The sequence below is a fragment of the Musa acuminata genome, chromosome BXJ3-6 (genome assembly GCF_036884655.1).
Source record: "Musa acuminata AAA Group cultivar baxijiao chromosome BXJ3-6, Cavendish_Baxijiao_AAA, whole genome shotgun sequence".
Classification (NCBI taxonomy): Eukaryota; Viridiplantae; Streptophyta; class Magnoliopsida; order Zingiberales; family Musaceae; genus Musa; species Musa acuminata.
Window position 1 is genome coordinate 39,169,960 of NC_088354.1, and position 19,744 is coordinate 39,189,703.

Here is a 19,744-nt window from a genome sequence, read left to right on the forward strand (position 1 = left end):
TGCCTCTATCGTTGCAGATTTTGGTGCTATTCGAGTCCTTCATCTAGTGCTTTTCACATCCTTCATCCGACACTCTTCAAGTCCTTCATCTGACACTTTTCTGTGTTCATCATTTGGTGCTTTTCAGAATTATTCCAAAGGGACACTTGTCTTAATTATAAGAAAAGAGAGACGACTACTCCCTTATAAATCCCCCCTTACTATGTAGGTGAGGCTCATTCCTCCATTTGAGCTTCTAGAGTCTTCTTAGAAGCCTTCTATACTTCATTCTTGGTTCCTACAGGACAAATCGATCCTCGAGTCCCTCATAGTCACATCGTCGATCCTATAATAGATCGATCTTCCACCATCATGCTCTTCCACCTACTTAGGTTGGAATATCTCATCTTTCTTATATATAAGCTCCTCCCGATCTATTGACCGCCAAACAATCGAGGACCTTGACCTCCCTTTCATCGAGGGAGACAATTCCAATGAACCCAAAAGTTCTTCGGAACTTAGAGTCCATAAAAAATTCATATGACTATGATCCAATGGTGAGTGCATAAGTATTCCGACCACATTGGATCACCTCCACCAACATTTGGCTGATGCTGAATATCATCACTAGATACGTCACATTTGGCCCATGTTGAATAGACTAAGGACGATGATATCGATCTATCATATTGTGATAAAGTTTTCGATAAAAATTGACATTGGAGAGCTGAAAAGCAATTCGAGGGAGTCATGCCGGTATTACCTTATAATGATCTTCCTATCAAAGAAAACATAATTCGAGATGTCGCCTATGGACCCATGAAATTTTGCCAAGTCTTTCTTGCATCTAGAGTCGATGGAATAATCGATTTAGACACTTCGTATATAAAATTTGTTCCAATTAAATTATTAAAATTGGGTTGTTACGGAGAATGATAAGATTTACACAGAGACATACTGAGGTACGTTTGAATTTAAAAATAACCTTACAAATCTATATCATGACGTGATCAATAAATATTCTATTAATAATTAAGTTAATAAAAATTTAAATTTATCATAATTTCTTTTACTTGGTTATATGACTCATTTAATGGGAATCTTTCATAGTGAATCAAGATAACCATTAAATAAAGAGAAGAGTTAATTTGATGTTAAACAGTCGATCATGCAGTCATGCATTAAATAGTCGGACGTTGCGTCTACTAGTATACTGCTTCATGTTGACCGTCGCGGTGGCAGTCATGCGTTGCCATCACGCTAGCGTATCGTCAGCATCGACGTAGGATGAGTCTTTGACCGACATGCGGAACTATGAGATGCACGATTAGATACAACGAGCCTCGAAAAATTCAAGGATTTTTCTTTCGAATTTACCAGTAATGCATACGCAAAATATTTACCTTAAATAATTCTACTCGGTGATTGGTGAAATTTCGCCGAAATCCACTGTTAGCAGTGATAGAAGACTATAATGGAGGCACTGGCAAAGAAGCGGAGAAAGCATTCGACGCACGGCTCCGGTCAATGCCATCAGCATCCTCAATAATGGCATTCCTCATCACGCTCCTTACCTCGAGGTAGATGATAAATATTTTTTCCAGATATTGATGTGTTGGTCGCTAAAGTTTGATTTTTTTTAGTATTGTCGTTTGACTTGATGCCTCAATCCACCAATTCTTCCTTCTCCTCCACTGTGGAAGCGTCGCCGCCCATCATCTCCGTAACATGGACGGCATCCAAAGTCGATGGCAGTCACGTGCTCCGTCTCCTTCCGACAGTGTCGCGGTGCCACTATATATTACGTCCAAGGGAGGTGGGGAGCTCAGGCGAGTCTCACCTCGAAGTATCTCGGAGATCCTCCCATGGCCGCCGTAGCGCCCAGCAAGTAATCCCTTCTCTTTCCTTCCGGATTTTTCTCTTGTTCTTCATCTGATGCGCTTTGTTTCTTTCCTTCTTCCTTCCCCCTTTTTGTAGATTGGCGTCTCTTCCCCCCAGTCTCACTGCCGCATCGGAGCCACCTGCCCTCTTCGATGGCACCACCAGGCATCCAAACTCGTCTCTTTCTTTTGATTTACGCTGAAAGATTCGATTTTTATTCCTCGGTTGATGAAATCCTCAGCATCCTCCTTTATTTTGGGGGTGGTCTGTATTCCAGGTTGTACGTAGCGTACGTTTGCCCATTTGCACAGCGTCCCTGGATTGCTAGAAATTACAAGGTACTAATTTGCTGAGCCTGCAATATCTTGTAGCTGAAGCTTGATCCTTCAATAAGTCGTTTGATCTACTTTTATGTGGGAGCAGGGATTGCAGGAAAAGATCGAATTGGTACCTGTTGATCTACTCAACAGGCCAGCATGGTACAAGGACAAACTCTACTCTGCAAACAAGGTCTTGAGAGATTCTGCTCCTGGCAATTGTCTTTGGCTTTTTTGATGTTAGAATTGACTCTGAATCCTTCTCTGAGAGTTCAATAGGTACCTTCTTTGGAGCATAATAACGAGGTCAGGGGAGAGAGTCTGGACTTGATAAAGTATATTGATGCTCATTTTGAAGGGCCTGCACTGAAACCTGATGTAAGAAAAAACTATATATCTTGCTTAATCAGTAGGTTTTTAGCCAAAAGGTATGTATATATCTTCTTGTCCTGTTGTTGCTGGAAACTCAACAGGATCCTGCAAAGCAGCAGTTTGCAGAAGAGTTATTGTCATACAGTGATTCCTTCAATATGGTTATGTTTAAAGCAACGGCCGCTAAGGGGGATGTCAGTGGTGAACTTGGTGAGCAAGGATCTCTCTATGGTTTTCAGAATATCACTTCAAATGATTTGGTCTGCTTAATCCTTTTGTCTCAGATGCTGCCTATGACAAAATAGAGGATGCTCTATCAAAGTTCAGTGATGGGCCTTTCTTCCTTGGGCAATTCAGCCTGGTAAGTCAGCAGTTGGATTTTGTTCTTCATCATTGTATGACTGAGAATCAATCTTAGTTTTATTCATTCAGTGGAATTAATGTTTCTTCTTGGCGTTGGAGCTGTCTTGACTACATTTCTTCTTTCATTTGTTGTTTCTACTGGTTAATGTTTGGGATTTGCTTCAAAGCAAAATAATCCACAAATTATGTTTCCTGTGTTCCTTCAGCAAGCACATAGATCATTCTCTGCTGCTCTCAGAATCATAGTTCTAATACATTGTTCATGACAAAAGGTCTAAAGTCAACCATTACACTCCGATCTGATTCCTTTTTCTGGTTGCTGGATAAGTCCAGCAATCTACTAATTGTGAATCACTCTAAAGAGAATAGCAATTCCGATAACTACTGTTGGCAAATATCCATCTTGGAAACCTTTTCTTTGTTATTTTGTTCATTTATAGAATGCATGCAAATTTGTAATTTTGTTTCCTTTCTTTGTTTACGACAAGGTTTTATTTCTGTTCTTGTATTTATGAATTCTAAATTTGAATTACTTCTTATATATTTTAGGTGGACATTGCATATGCTCCATTTGTTGAGAGGTTCCAGACTCTCTTGCTGGATGTGAAGAACTATGACATCCTCAAGGGCAGACCCAAACTGGCATTGTGGATTGAGGTACCACCATGTCCCTCATAAAGATTCAATGCCTGTAGAGTTGGATCTATCTTTCTCCTTATCATTCTGTATTTGTTGTTTTAGGAGCTGAACAAGATCGAGGCTTACGCGCAAACCCGAATTGATCCTCAAGAGCTGATGTCCGCAACCAAGAAACGGTTTGGGGTGATGTCCTTTAACCGATCTCAATTTGCTTAATCCAGTTGAATTTTTACCCTAGTTGACTTTTCTTTTCTTACCTGTTTTACCAGTTGGCATGAAGAATATGTCTTCCAGTTTCAGATCAAGCAGTAATAAAACCATCAGCAGCCTTTGTAATAAAAATGGGACTTTCTTGTGTTAATGTTGTGTTACCAATGTGTGATTGACATCCATGTATTCTTCAAACATTTCAAAGCAATCAAGATTGTGCTTATGTGCTTCTATCTTCCCTACTTAGCTATATGGAAAGGCACAGACACACAATTGGAGATGTTAAAGTGATAACTATGCATTGTCATATTAACAGATCAAGCAGTATTAAAACCATCAGCAGCCTTTGTAATAAAAATGAGAGTTTCTTGTGTTAAAGCTGTGTTACCAATGTGTGATTGACATCCATGTATTCTTCAAACATTTCAAAGCAATCAAGATTGTGATATGTGCTTCTATCTTCTCCACTTGGCTATATGGAATGGCACAGACACACAATTGGAGATGTTAAAGTGATAACTATGCATTGGCATATTAACAGAGGCAACCAAACAATGTCTGTCATGAAACAGAGAATAACAATGCAGAGAGAAGAAATGTCTCTCGACTAGAAGTTGCTTCTTGTTCACATCTAGACTGATGAATGCTTGTTCTCAGTGTTCTCTAACTCATCTGCATAAACCTGTCCGTACTCCCCTTTAGGATCATCCTCGTCAAAGTAATCAGCTCTGGCATTGAGCGTCAACATTTGGCAGATGAGCCAAAAGAGAGCAGCATCGAGGGCAAGAAAAGCAGCACCGCCGAAGAGACCAGTCTTCGCTGTCGGGCAGAGGTATTCGAGATCGTGATGAACGTTGCGAGAACGATGAAGGCCTTCGGTGATGGTTGCCCACATCAACATCACCAGAGCCAAAGTTGTAACAGCCCTGACATCAGTGTACTCCTACATCATTACTTATGACCGAAATACACGTATGATGCAGTTTACTTTGGGATCAACCAAGAAAAAAGTTATATGTGGATGACATAAACTGCAACGAGAAGGAGATGAAGGAAGCTTACTCTGCAATGATGAAGAAGACGAACAATGTAGTGTTCTGGAACAAACTAGAGGTTGGAACAGACTTGCCTTTGTATGGGAAGTAAACTGCGACGTGTCCTACAATAGCAGAAAGCAGGAGTGACACAATAGCTAGAGATCCAAATGCAATTACCGGATCACTTGGGTACTTGCAGACAACAACATCCTTTCCTATGATTGGAGTTCCTTGTGCAGGCTGTAAAAACATGAAAAGATTTAATGAGGTCTAAGAACAGGAGTGAGAAGACAAAACATGAACATATGGACACACAAATGCATGCATTTGATCCATCAGAGAGATGATGCTTCCTCTTTGGATGGCAAATAATAGGGGTGTAAACAACAGTTCATAGATTGGCTACATCACATGGAAACAAAGGACTCGACTGTGTGCATGGCTTGTCAGTTGTTACTTGGTTTGCTGAAGACCAAGCATGGCATGTCATCCATCAACATTTATCATATGCTAAGTGCCAAATGTTGTTACAATGTTTTCACTAAAATAAAAGTCAATGACATACTTTGCTTTGTCCAACAAAAGGAATCCAATGTATTTTTTCATACAATGACCAAGGCATCAACGAAAAGGTAATAAGAGCACAAAGAACAATTCCATAATAGAACAAAAACTTCAAGAAACATAAAGAATAGCATCATATTAAGGAATCCCAAGACAAAGCCTGTAACAAAGAGTATATTACAAGATAGATCAAGAAAGAAAAAACTAGTCGAAAAGGCAGCAGTTTACAAAAGCAGAAGCAAAACATCATTTTGCTACTTATATACCAACAAAAATCAGCTATACTCACCTATGATTGGCAAGCACTTGAGATCAAACATATTTAAACATAATCTGGGATTTCAATTAACCATATAAACAATTTGCATTAAAGAAAAGAAACTTGACATTTATGCAAAAGAAAATATGGGAAGAAACATCCTGTCATATAAAAGATGAAAATCCATACTCAGATCGCACTTATAAAGGATTCCTCAACATATGGTAAGATTTATGAGAGACCTTTTTGTTTTCTGCAAGTATGCCAAGTAAGAAAGACAGACACCCAAGAAAAGCCACACAAAGTGCAATTTTTGTGCTTTGATGTATTGTCATTGTTCTAGTCTTCAACGGTCCTGCACCAAAGAAGTAATAGGAGACAATTAGACCGAAGAACCACATTAGATTACAACTCTTATCCATGAAGCAAACATTCAAAATTTCCCTACAGTTAATATTAGTGGCATAAATGCGAGAATTAACCAAAGCAATGAGAGTTCATGATGCTCACGCATCATTATATCATTTTAATATAACCAGATTTAAGTTTAGGATGGCATATGTTTTGAAACTTCAGGATCTAATTAGTAAAGAAAGTGGATTCTTAACAGGCAACATCCCAATTGAATTGTTTCTTTTAGCACAATATTAGTGCTTATAATTCTCAGTCTCGATGATATTTCGAATGAGATATTATTATGACCTTCTGAAATCAATATTTAGAAATATACAACCTACAGTAGATTTATCGTGTGAGTGCGCAATGCATTAAAAGAGAGCAAGAATCATGACAATCATTACGATAGACTAAAACTGACATGAATTAAGAAGAAAATCACAAATGAAACTGAAAGTCCCTGATATTAATTTCATATATACTGAAAGGCAAAAACAGTCATATGGAAACAATGATTCATGTAACAAGGAGCACAAAACTTTTGTTTGAATTCGTCATTAGAATACTACCTTACCCAATCTAAACAAAAGGCACTTGAAGACAATGAAACACAAATCCCGGTTATCCAACTTCAGGATCCTCAATTTGAAGTGCAATATCCGGTAAAAAAGTGACCTTTAGCCCCAAAAATATTAGGGAGAAAGAAAAGGAGCATGCAGCATCCACAGATGAAACAGGATCAGATTACAAACGATCAGTGACAAAACATACAAGTACAAAATCCTTTATCTTCCCTATATTTAATTCGACTTGCGCGAGTACCGAATCCAAAATCCTCCGATTGACAAAAAGACTGAACAAGATCACAATTTGACACTCTAGCAAAGCAAAAAAAGGTAGACAAGAGGTGATACAGAGTCCATAGAAGAACACGGTCTCCATACCTCTCGGATTCCTCGGCGAAGAAGAAGAGAGCTTTGGCTGGGCCGGCTACCCTACTCTCCCCTGCGCATAATATATTCCGATGAAGAGGTTGGTGTTTTCGTTAATAGAAATAGCAGCTGGATGTTTCCTTAAACGGCTACAATTAGCTGGTGGCTGCATCCCCTATTGGGGGGATCCTCTCCAACTCTCCCACCTAAAATTGCAAACATCCATCCATTGGCGATCGCTGGCGCCCACCACGGTGGACGATCGACATTTTAGTAAAGGACAGTTTGGTGTTCGCCAAGATTGGAGAGGATCCGAATAGTGAGGCATGGCCAAAGACAAGATTCCCGTCCAGTGTGACCTACGGTCTTCAAATCAACCATGATCGTCGGATCAAAAGCTCCATCGTCGAAGAAGGTATCCTGACCGTTCATTACAGCTGGCACGACCCCGTTTCTATTTCCGGCAATGGAATCCGGACGGATCCGCAGGCAGTGCATGCAATATTGGCGATCGACGTGACGAGCATTTAGTTGCATGTTTCCATTCACGCACGCAGCTTTGAATTTATTACATATATATTTCCCTTCTAAACCCAAAAATTATTTCATTATATATATATATATATACATTAAAAAATATTTGCATGGACATGAATTAGCCTTAATATCATAACCAAATGGAACACAAAATGAGAAGTATCTTCCGCCCAAGAAAGCAAGTCCATGGAAGCGTGTTGCTCTGATCTTTATCACGTGCATGACTCGTGCCTGCAAAATAGTGTTCTTGGTCCATGGCAGATAGGCTCAAACGTCGTCGGACGGCGGCTTGTTCAGGTCCAACCACAGGCCCCGCGGCATGTTCAGGTCCAACCACAGGCCCCTCCTCTTGCCGGGCTTCTTCTCCGTGAGGCCATGAGGCGCGCCGCCGGTGCAGTGCTGCCTCATGTGGCCGCCTAACGCCTGGCTGACGGCGAACTCGAGTCCCGAGACGGAGCAGGCGTGGCCGTGGCGGTCCTCCGCGAGCCTCGGCTTCTTGTGGCTCGCGCGGTGGCCTCCGAGGGCTTGGAAGGAGGGGAACTGACGGTGGCAGGTCCTGCACCAGAAAACCCGCACCGAAGACGCCCGCGACGGGACGCTGATGGTGCCCTCTCCGCCTCCGCCGCGAGTGAGGAGCGTCGGGACATCAGCTACGTTCATGCTCTCCATCTCTCCTTCCTCTCCGTCCCCAAATCTCTTCATATCTTCTACTACTATACCACCACAGTATGGAAGAAGAGAAGCAAGGGCTTGGCATTTATAGGCTACCCGAAGTTCTTACTTGTGAAGTTGCCTTTCCGAAACAAGTCACTGAGAACAACTGCTGATACTGTGGATCACCTGCAAGCGTCATGGAAAGATGCTAGAAGACCATGGAGAGATGTTTCTCGTGTTTGATGGTGACATCCTACCGATCCAAAACAGTGCAAGCAGATGGGCATGAACTTGCGCTAGTAGTAGTACTGATAGTACCAACTGACATAATCCAAGCATTTCTCTGGTGCTTGGTAGAGTCATATATCATTTCAATGGCCATCGTCACATAGTTGGATGAGCAGTATGTTTCTTCTACCCCGAAGCTTCCCTGTCTCTTACTTCCTGTTGGATAAGCTCCATTGCTTCCTTTCAGATATAAAGAAAACTAAAGGTAATCGTCAACTTGGTGAATTCCTTTAAGTTCCTCAAAGATTAGGTCATAGAGGTATCATTATCCTTTATTGGAAACTTGTATCATCTAAAAGATCGATCTGGTGGATACCTTTGTGTTCTAGACGTGCTGATCTCCACACTAACATGCACCAATTCACCAAGTTGTTTGCGGAGGAGACCAGAAGAGGAGTTCAAGTAGTGAAGTGCATGAGCACATAGGAACAACTGCTCTTCTTCTTTCTTGACGAGAGCTGGGATGATTCCTACACTTGTTGGCTTGTCCAGCTAATGAGATACTCCTGCCTACCTAATAGATCATATCTTATCTGTTGTCATCAGACGGAAAGGTTTCCATACCATAGATTGGTAAGAAAGCGATATGAACAGCATGCCGATCAAGGAACGAGAAACGCCAAAGGAATTGAGCAGAAGAGTTTTTGTACGAAGCTGGATCACGTATCTTGTGACTTCCAATCCTGTACCGAAGACAAGTTCCATTGCTTGAGCGTCTGCCACACCTTGTCTCTACAAGTGACCTTCCACACAATTGAGAGAGACAAATACAACCAATCAAGGGGTTCATAGATAAGAAAAAAGAAAACACAATTGACCTTCCACAACTCTGTATTCATTCCATATATATATATACACACACACAAATGAATCGGACGGGTCAAGAAACCGGTTCTTGATTTATCCGGTCGGACCAACGAGTCCGAACCAGGACCGGTTTTGATAACTGGGCCAGAATGAAGGGCCGAAAACGGGTTTCGGGAGTCGCATGCGGGTGAGCGGTGAGCCCAACCCGCAACGAGTGACACAGCCTATCCGCGCCCGTTGCCGGGATCGGACCGAAAGCCCGAACTACTCGGACTGTTCATGTGGGAAGAAGGCACAAAACCCCGCCGCTCTCGTCGATCGCCGGCCTCCACGCTTCTTTAGTCGAATCGCTCTCGTCCCCCCCTCTTCCTCCTCCTCTTCCACCACGTGCCCACTTCGAGTACTTCGCTGCCCCTTGATCCCCTAATCCCGCACCCCCAATCACATGATCCCGCCTCTCCTCCTCTCCACAATCCAGAAGGAAATAGTCGACGAAAAAGGAAGGCGATAGGAGCTGATTCGAAGTGGTGGTACTGTTGATCGCCTTCACCTCCCCCTTTTTCTTGAAGTGGTGGTTCCATTTGTGTCGTCGGGCGTTCGTTTCTTTGCCGAGGATATCGATTTTCGAGTCCGAGAAGAAGCTAGGAAATTTATAAGACGAAGACTTTCTTTGAGATCTTGGATGGGCAATGGCGGAACCCCTTTCAGCATCGATGAAGGGGAAGGAGAACAGGGTCTTGCAGTGCGCCTTCGCCGTCACCGGGATCATGAGCACCCTTCTTGTTTATGGTATCCTACAGGTGAATCATCATATTTGTAATAAACAGCGACTCTCTTTCCAAGCCCTAACCATGACTCTTCTTTTTCTTTTTAACGATATTTGAATGTGTGTTAAGGGGAAAATTAGGTTCTTTGTGGTGAGTTCTGGTGGCGTCTTGTTATTTAGGTCAAGTTTCTTAAAAGTTGAATGGCCACAAACCATTTTCCAAGCCCTAACCATCGCCTTGTCTGGCTCTTCCTTTTTTATTTCTAACGCTATATGGATGTGTCTTAAGGGAAAAATAGAGTCTTTGTGGGGATCTCTGACGGTGTAATGGCCACCAACCCCTCCAAACTTTAACCATCCCCTTGTGGACAGTTCTTGAAATGACTCTTCTTTTTGTTCATAATGCTATTTGGTTTTTAAAAGTGAAAAAAGGTTCTTTGTGGTGAATTCTGATGGTGTCTTGTCATTTAGGTAAGTTTCTTGAAAAGTTGAGTGGCTACTTAGGTCAGTGTTTTTATCCATGATTTGACTTATGTTTAATTCAGACCTTGAGTTTGAATAATTGATTAGTCATTTTAGGTTTGCTTTGTTGTTTTTAATCCACATCGTGACATTTACCTTGACAGATTGGGTTCTTGGTCTATATTTGCTTCATCGTGTTTTTCTGGGTTCTTCCCCAGGTTTTTCTGTGGAGGCTGACCATAGACTGGTTATAATGGTCCAATGTTGTAATTTGATTCTTTTTCTTTGTCTTTTTGTTTCCCTTAACTGGTTGTTCTTTCAAATCATAAGATGATTTCAGTTAATGCATTTTAGCTTTGCACCCTATTATCCCTTGCAAATCTTCAGGGACTTCTTCTAAAAAGCACATTCCCCTTTACTGAACCAGGAAGTGATTCGCTTGATCAGATTTGGACAACAAAAATTATTTGTACATGATGATAGTTTGAGCAGAATGTATACTACTCTAAACATGTAGACACCCCATGTTGGTGTGGCCAGTTTATGCGAGTTTTGCAGTTCTAGCTATGTCATCTGTAGCATTTAATGAGAATCTCTTTGCTCTATGTAATTAGCACGGCAGTTTACAGTTTTAAGGATATGAAAGTAATTAGCTGGAATATACTTGAATTTTTCTTGCTAGCTGTTCAATTCCTACCTGGCAGTATGCTGGTCACCTTGGAGGTATCTTGAGTTTGTATTCCTGACTGTCTCACTCTAGATTGCCTTTTTCTGCCAGGAGAAGATAATGAGGGTTCCCTATGGCATAAACAAAGAATACTTTAGATACTCACTGTTTCTTGTCTTTTGCAACCGCATTATGACATCTGCAGTATCTGCAGGTGTTTTACTAGTAAGTTTTAAAGGGTGATTATTCTAATTTGAGCTTCCAGAATCAATTAAGTTTGTAACTTCTTTTATGTTGTCCCATAGGCAAGTAAAAAGTCCTTGGATCCTGTAGCACCAATCTACAAGTATTGTGCAATATCTGTATCTAACATACTGACTACAACATGCCAGTATGAGGTAAGAATGGTTTATTCAGTGACTTAACCATCAATTTTTAGGCTAACTACATGTATTTTTTTTTCTATCTATTTTCTTTTTTTTAAGCCTTTGTTTTATAATCCTTCTAACATGAAGTAAGATTATTCCTGGTTTTTTCAGGCACTCAAGTATGTTAGTTTCCCTGTTCAGACCCTTGCAAAATGTGCAAAAATGATACCTGTCATGGTAAGTCTCTATCAAATTGGGAAATATGGATCATGTACTTGTTTTTAATGTTCAGTCTGCTTTGTTTCATGTATGCTCATTTTCATATGTCATAATATTTACATAATTTTAGTTTTGTTTGAGCCAATTATTGTTCATAGTGGTTCAGCTTTTCTATTAGTTCAATGTTATTAGAGGTAGCCATACCATATGTCCCCAATTTAATCAATTTTAAGTATTCTTGAGAGCAGCAGGAAGGAGAATAGGCAGATGTTGAACTAAACCTGGGAGGTTGGGCGATGAAGATAACTAAGACTGCTGTATATCAATCTTTCTGTTACATAAGTTCTTTTTCATTTTTGATCTCTATGTTCTAGTTTTGCTAATTTGCTTCAAAATCATTCAACTTGAAAGTGATGTCTCTGTCGGAAAAGGTGAGTTGGAGGATGGTGCTTTGGCTTAAATTCAAATTCAAATTCAAATTTTATGTATGATATTAAAAATTGACATTAATGTATATGATGCTCTCATTTATATGGATTAAGCTAGTTTCTTGTCAATTTGTTCTTGGTTTGTTCACCAGCAAATCCACAAGTTACTAGGATTCTTTTTGTATTCTTTTTTGCTTCTATTTGGACAGTATCTTTTAGGCTACAGAAAACTACTGAAGTCTGTGGGATTCTTCTTGTGATTTTTGTTACTTTGAGCTTTCAAGTTGAAGTTTAATGAAGTAGTACATAAAGAGCACATTTTTATTACAATTTTATCGAAGAACATCTCATCTGGGAATAACTTTCTTATCTTGGTGTTCATGACAATGGCATGCAAAAGGTCAGCCAATATCTGATAGGTGATAATAACAATTTAACTTTGATTTCTGACGTACAGAATCATCATTTGTTAGCATAGGTGTCATGTTAGTGATAAAGATGAAACTACAAACTATAAAGGTTTGCCTTTTGGTCCTTGTTCCTGTTAAGAAGTTAACAAGATGCAGTTAGTGCTTCAGGCATGCCTTTGATAGCAACACTTTATGGACCTTTTTCTTTTCTCTTTTCTGATAGAAACCCTTTTATTGCTTTAACAGAGTATCATTTTACACCACTAGTTTCCTTAAATTTCACATGGAAACCATCACTGTATCTTGCATTGAGTGATAGAAGATTCTGGTGCATTTATCACATGTTAGATTGAAAGAATTGTCCTCCATGGGTCATTTGGTTTTATATATAACTTAATTAAGTATTTTAATGTTTGACTATGGTTTTCTAGCTTTGCTGTTCTGCTGTTCGTCAACCTTTGTGGTTCTTGTACTGGTCCATTGAGTTTTTGCTGATGACTTCTAGTGATGCATAATGGCTTTATGAAGCAGTTTTAGTTGTATACACTACAAGTGTTCATATCTACCTTTTTTGTTGAATTCATTTACTTGTGTGTGTGTGTGTGTGTGTGTGTGTGTGTTGTACTATTTGTACATAGTTCATAGAAGAGTGAAGTTTTGCTACTATTAACAATAGGTCAAATGTTGGCACTGTTTAACACTATTTTTTACAATGATTTTCTCTATTTATGCATATACAATCAATACCATTGATCGAGTGATTGCTCCTTTTGTTTATTCAGGTCTGGGGAACATTTATTATGCAGAAGAAGTATAATGGGAAAGACTATCTATTTGCTCTGCTTGTGACAATTGGTTGTGCTATATTTATTCTATCCCCAGTAAGTATAATCTTAAGTTTAAATCTTTTTTTAACTTATGCTAGTTAAATTGTCTTTTTAATCAACAAAATGTTTCTCAATCACCTTCTTCTATGAATTTTCTTGTTTATGTTGGCTTTACATAAAGATCCTAGAATAGATAGTTGATGTATCAAAGGGATATGTACATTTTTTTAAATTTAGTTGCCAATGATATAGCATTTGACAGGCAAGCCTAATAAATTAATTTTAAGAATAATTTTTAATACTGCCTCATGATTGTTGCCAGCTTCATCCCTTGTTGTTGCTCCCATCTTTATCAGAGTTGTATTATTGCATTATTATTAGTACTTTGATATCATTAATATTTATTGGGTTCACCCAAACCCAAGTCAAACACATGGGTTGGGTGCATGTTGAGGTTTCCTAACCTGATTATGAGCGGGTCATGTATGAAACTACTTAATGTACTATTTACCTACTTGATCCATGGTGTCTATGTCATGTTAAATGCTAAATATGCTAATGTCTCATTATTAAATTAATAGAAGAAGAACGTATCTCAAATATAATGTCTCAATGGAAAGAGGGTGTTACATAAGAAAGACCATTGATGGTTTACTAAATGTTCTGGACTTTTTGTGGGGACCATTTAATGTTAAATGTCACTATAAATCAGAAGTTGTTATAAATCAATGCAACTTGGAAACTAAGTATAACATTTTATTTTCTGCAAATTATAATCATAACATGAATAATTAGTTAAGTTTTTCTAAGATTTCTTGCTGCAATACAATTGGTCTGTTTAACCAACATTCATACATAAGGTAGATTCCAAAGCCTGCTCCCCTTTGTGTGTTCGGAGATGTTACCAAGTTTTAAAGCTCTGGTCAAATACTGGTTTCAGCACCTTGTCAGACTGAAATGGTATATCAGTATGCCAAGCTGTTGTAAAAAATGAATGCCGACCAGTAATGAATGATATGATTTCCTACGCACCAACGGGTAATTGAAGCCTCGCGTGCTAGTAATACATGTAGAACTAAGGTCAACACATCTAGATGATCAAATTTGGGACGTGTTTTAGATAAAGGGATCAGGTTTACTGAAGTAATTAGGAGCCACTTGACTATGACATCCTTTGTATGTAAATGCTCCTGTGTCTAATGTCAAAGATAATTGTACTGAAGTAAAAAAAAAATGTACTGAAGTCCTTTTTCTACATTCAAAATTCTCAAAGGTCCAAGCCAACCATAGACTAGGAGAAATTGACTATCTTGATATATGTGATTCCAGGATACAAATTTCTTTATATAAATGCAAGATTCTTGCAGCTTTTAATATATGTAAGCTTTTTTGCAGCTTTCATATATGCCAATCTTTTATCTTGGTACACTACACCAGAAATATCTTATGGTGTTTCTGGTTAATGGGTGATCTTACCATTGTTACCTGATACATGCGAGGGACATGTGGATGGTGCATGAACTTGATTTTTAGTAGATTAAGAAAAAGATTCTATGTAAACAATCTTTTTTCAGCTTGATGAGATTTACTTCTAAAGATTTTGACCTCAGAATAATTGTTTTGTTGTGTCTCAATGTAGGCATCAGCTGACATTACCGCATATAATACAGGAAGAGAAAGCACCATTTGGGGAGTTTCACTTATGCTTGGTTATCTTGGGTATTTCCTATTAGTTGCTAATTTAGTCTTATTCTGAGTTTATCATACTCGACATTTGTTTGGTATTCCAGTCCTAATATCTTTGGTGCTCGGTGTATATATGAAAGAATATGTTGTTTCTTCTGCATGTCTGCAAAACTGAATATAATATGATTGTTCATGTTAAATTGACGAGAGCCTGTGACTGTTATGATCTGATGATCTATTCGTTTCAGTTACTTTTTCATTTTCAAAATGGATTTTAGTGATTTATTGCAAATAAATTTTATTAAAATTTAGTCAGAATTATTCTGTTAAAACTTAATATGTCATGTAGTTTGGTATATGCAAGCATACGTTTAGTATGAGTTCTGTGTAGGGGTGTTAGCAGCATATATTTATCTAGTTTTGTGGACTCTGTTTAGACAGTTTAATGACCTGGAGCAAATTACTGAACCAAAATAAAACTAGCATTGTAAACCAGCTCTTCTAATTGCATGATGTCATGATATTCTAGGGATTTCAATGTCTGATCATTAGTTTTCTGGACATTGTTTACTGACAGCTCTATCTTGCATACCGTTTTTCTGTTTTTGTCATATTTTCTTCATTTAACTCAGGCATTTTTAAGATTTATTTATCTTCTAGTATGCACCTTTTCCAATTAACAAATTGTTTGACCATCTTGCCTACTGGTATACAACCACAGAGAAAAAATTTGCATTGCTTTTTTATCCTTCTGGTTGCTTATGAATTCAGATCATTGCCACACAAGTGTTTATGTTTCATCATTTTCATTCTTTATTGTGTATTTACAGGTTTGATGGCTTCACCAGTACATTTCAAGACAAACTTTTTAAGGGATATGACATGGAAATACATAATCAGATATTCTACACCACCATATGTTCATGTCTCCTCAGTTTAAGTGGTACTAGTTTTGATTATGGTTATAATTTATTCTGTACTCCTCTGGTTACATCTTTTTCTAGACAATGATGCATGGTTAAAAGATTTCCTGCCTATCTTTGCCTTTGCAACTGGAATGTATATATTGTTTGTCTTATGCAAATTTGTCATGTCTTCAAGTAGGCCTATATAACTTTTGTTGGATGAGTCTCCTTTGATTATCATTTTAATATATGATATGTCTTCTTCACCAAGGGAAAATATAAAAGAAAAGGTGTAGGTAATGAGCATTGACCAAGATGTACAAACTATACATAGCATATTCATACCAACCTGCTTAAGTTTCAACATGGATTTTTATATTATGCCAAGGGTAGATTGGTTCAGTGATTTTAAAAGCACGAGGTGCTAAGGTCCTAAAATGCCCGAGGTTTTAGGCACTCGTCCAAGCGAAGCGAGGCACTCTAAAATATAAAAAAATATAAAAATACATAATATAATTGATAAATATGATTTTATATATAAAAATATGACATTAATTGCTGTTAACAGTAGATTATCTACTGTTAACAATAGTTAGAGGGGAGAAAAGAGTCATGGACAGTGGAAAGTGGGGAAGGAGAGGGCAGCGGTGACGGAAGAACTTTCGAACGATGACGGCGGCGGAGGAAGCTGTGGATGATAGTAGTAGCAGCGGAGGAAACTGTGGCTGACAGCAGCGGCAGAAGTTGCGGACGACGATGTTGTGGGTGGAGGAAACTTTAGAGGTGTCCGTCGATGGTGGAGGAAGTTGCGGTTCTCTCCCTCGATGGTGGAAAGAGTTGCACATGGAAGCAACGACGGTGGAAGGAACTGCGCTCGAAGGTTAGGCCTTTGGATTCGTCCGTCAATGACAGGGGAAGCCTCGGTCCTGTGCACGGGCGGCAGAGGCAGCGATAGAGGAAGCGTCAGTTGTAGAGGTAGAAGTTGTGCTAGGGTTTATGGCTCGGGGTTGCACAGGGTGCGGGGGGTGGGTTTTGCTAGTACAGTAAAAGAAAGTATATAGTTGCTTAATCGAACCAGCTAGCTTCTCTTCAATCGAACCAATTAGCTACTGTTCAACCGAACCAGACTTAAAAGTCTGGTTCAATTGCTTCGTTTGAATCGGGCGCTCGCTCGAGGTGCCCAACGCTTGGGTTTAGGCGAGCGCCTAGTTGGCGCTTCACTGAAGCACGTCGCCTAGTCGAAACTTGAGGCGCTCAGGTGAGGCAAGTGAGTGCCTATTTAAACCACTGGATTGGTTCACCCTTAACAATGTCACTGGCTTGCACTGGTTGCCTTGGAAGACTGTAGAGTCACTAACTGAAGCTTGATTTTCATTGGAAAGTTTTGATGGTTCTTGTTTGACGATTTATACCAGAAATTGTAAATTAAGTTGTAGCAAAATCGAGGGGCTTTGTCTCTTACTGATCCACGACATGATTTAAGTTGATTACTTTTCTAATATAATACATAATCTTTAATAGGGAAAGAAAAACTATATTTATATAGAAGAACATAAGGTATGTCTTGAGCCATCCAGATCTGGAAATTTTACCCGAGAGATTTCCATAGCATCTGACTAGAAGAATATGGTGGCAACCATCTCTAAAGCCATTTTCACAATATCGTTATTTGGAATGCCCATTGGAAAGATGTTCATGTAGCATGGTCAGTCTATGTACTATCTGCATGTCAGAGTTGTTGGCACTTGGTGGAATTGAGCCATAAAGGGCTTAAATTTGAGTTCAATTTTGATTATGTCAACTATGCATACTGTATTGATGTATAAGCATGATAAATTTGGTATCTGATCAGCATAAATTCTGCATAAAACTAGTGTGCCAATCTTTCTTTCGATATTTGGCTTATCTCTATTAATGGGTAGGCTTTTAAAACTATATCAGCACTGAATTGATATCCCATGTATCTAGATAAGACAAATGAAAAGCACTGAACTGAAAGGGTGCAAAGTGCTAATTTATTTCTTATCTACTGCTGTACTGTCTTTGTTTTCATACTTTCATTTGAAGATCTCTAGATGACTTGTTTTCTTTTTGTCTCTGTATGCAAGGTTTAGTGAATAGAGGGATATACTGGAAGAAATGATCTCTGTTAATCTATGTAATCAAGCCAAATTAGTCCAGACTATTAAGATATTGGATATTATTTGTTCAAATTTTAATCTTAAACTCCCAATACGGCATTTGTTGTTAAGCATAACTCTACTTAATGAGGGTAAAAAGTTTAGTGCTTGCCTTCCTTTATCTTTCATTTCACCCATATGGTATCAGCAGTTCTTTGGATTATTTTCATTATATTTCTTGACTACTTTTTTCTTAGATGGGTTTGCAGCTACTCTAAATGGTTACTTGTTCTGTATACAGGACTCATTTTACAGGGTCATCTGCTTTCAGCAGTGGATTTCATGTTCCGCCACCAAGATTGCTTCTACGATGTGGCACTTCTTTCCACTGTAAGTATATTTACCCGAAGTTCTTTGACATGCATACACTGCTGACTTTGTCTACCATGTTACTTCTGGCATTCACTTAGAGTGTTTGATTTCACATTCGCAGTTAGACACGACGATATTGCAACTCACATCGATTTGTCTTATTTAAAAATACTATTAAGCCAAGACGTGTAGCATCTTAGCTGTGATCCCGTTGTCTGTTTCATTGGCAACCTAAACATGTGCAGGTAGCAACAGCTAGCCAGTTCTTTATTTCTTACACAATCCGTACGTTCGGAGCTCTTACGTTTGCTACCATAATGACCACAAGACAAGTGAGTTATTCAAGGACCCAAGTTGTCTATTACATGATCCTTTTACTAATTCTGTCAATATTTCACCTTCAATGTTTGGACATTTTTTATAGTTGGTTAGCATATTGCTATCATGCATTTGGTTCGCTCATCCCCTTAGTTGGAAACAGTGGATTGGAGCCGTAAGCATTTTCGCACATCTATTCAATTTAATTCTTATTCGCATGATTGCTGAATAATGACATAGCGTTCATACCTGATCAGGCAATTGTTTTCGGCTCACTTTACACAAAGAGCTTCTTGAGAAGCAAACCACAGAAGCCACAGCCCCATGCTCCTGGTCCAAATGCAAGTTCAGGGAATGACAATTCTTGACACGCAATGGTGTGGCTTCTACTGCGGTGAGGAAAGCCTTTGGGTTTTTACTTCATTCAAGTGATCCTTTTTCATCAGCTGGTGGATGGTGTGTTTTGAAATCGTCAGATATAATGAATTCCTAGCCAATACAAACTCTTACTCTTCTTTTATGATTTTTCCCCCTTTTTTTGGGATCAATGCAAAGGAAAATAGGAAAGAAAAGGGTAACAAGAAGATAGGAACATGTTGGCACACGTACACTTCCATGCCCACATCATATGTCATGTTAAAAATGTAAACTGGTTCCTCCATGCTTTTATTGTATGCTGCTGAGCTTTCTGATGGCGCTTTGATTCTAATGAAGTATAACAACACGTTATGGAGATCCATCCATGCATTTTCTATCACTGTGATTGATGATTTGTCAGGCTTCATCGTTTTGGATGAATTTGGGATGCATAAATGTGCTACTTAAGACTCTGTTGAGCCAACTTAGATAGAGTGAATGTGTACTTATGAAATACTTGATAAATAATAAATAAAAATTATATATTAAATATATATTAAGGCAAGTGTTGTTTGATAAGATTTTATTTTAAAAGTTCATTTAA

The 19,744-nt window shown here is 38.8% G+C and overlaps 4 protein-coding genes across 5 annotated transcripts; 2 read left to right on the forward strand and 2 right to left on the reverse strand.

The window, feature by feature from the left end:
• Nucleotides 1-1,460: 1,460 nt before the first annotated feature.
• Nucleotides 1,461-3,994, forward strand: LOC135639808 (protein IN2-1 homolog B-like). 2 transcript variants are annotated; one of them, XM_065153729.1, is made up of 11 exons: nt 1,461-1,559; nt 1,623-1,867; nt 1,957-2,025; nt 2,138-2,198; nt 2,284-2,370; nt 2,457-2,555; nt 2,651-2,759; nt 2,834-2,910; nt 3,462-3,569; nt 3,654-3,734; nt 3,821-3,994. In XM_065153729.1, exons 2-11 carry the CDS (start codon nt 1,728-1,730, stop codon nt 3,827-3,829), a joined length of 840 nt encoding a protein of 279 aa, XP_065009801.1. In that variant the 5' UTR covers nt 1,461-1,559; nt 1,623-1,727; the 3' UTR covers nt 3,830-3,994. The 2 variants fall into 2 exon arrangements, with proteins under 2 accessions (XP_065009801.1, XP_065009800.1); XM_065153728.1 differs by lacking the exon at nt 1,461-1,559 and having other exon boundaries at nt 1,740-1,867.
• Nucleotides 3,995-4,259: 265 nt separating this feature from the next.
• On the reverse strand, nt 4,260-7,061 carry LOC103989733 (uncharacterized). Its single transcript, XM_009408678.3, has 4 exons — nt 6,962-7,061; nt 5,864-5,976; nt 4,824-5,038; nt 4,260-4,687 (listed from the first exon to the last, which is right to left on the reverse strand). Exons 2-4 carry the CDS (start codon nt 5,954-5,956, stop codon nt 4,393-4,395), a joined length of 603 nt encoding a protein of 200 aa, XP_009406953.2. The 5' UTR covers nt 5,957-5,976; nt 6,962-7,061; the 3' UTR covers nt 4,260-4,392.
• Nucleotides 7,062-7,596: 535 nt separating this feature from the next.
• On the reverse strand, nt 7,597-8,223 carry LOC103989735 (zinc finger protein ZAT8). The gene has a single exon (XM_009408679.3). It carries the CDS (start codon nt 8,186-8,188, stop codon nt 7,754-7,756), a length of 435 nt encoding a protein of 144 aa, XP_009406954.2. The 5' UTR covers nt 8,189-8,223; the 3' UTR covers nt 7,597-7,753.
• Nucleotides 8,224-9,508: 1,285 nt separating this feature from the next.
• LOC135639710 (UDP-galactose/UDP-glucose transporter 5B-like) lies at nt 9,509-19,537 on the forward strand. Its single transcript, XM_065153579.1, has 11 exons — nt 9,509-10,035; nt 11,242-11,355; nt 11,436-11,528; nt 11,670-11,735; nt 13,338-13,436; nt 15,022-15,101; nt 15,899-16,011; nt 18,395-18,483; nt 18,711-18,797; nt 18,890-18,958; nt 19,041-19,537. Exons 1-11 carry the CDS (start codon nt 9,925-9,927, stop codon nt 19,149-19,151), a joined length of 1,032 nt encoding a protein of 343 aa, XP_065009651.1. The 5' UTR covers nt 9,509-9,924; the 3' UTR covers nt 19,152-19,537.
• Nucleotides 19,538-19,744: the final 207 nt, after the last annotated feature.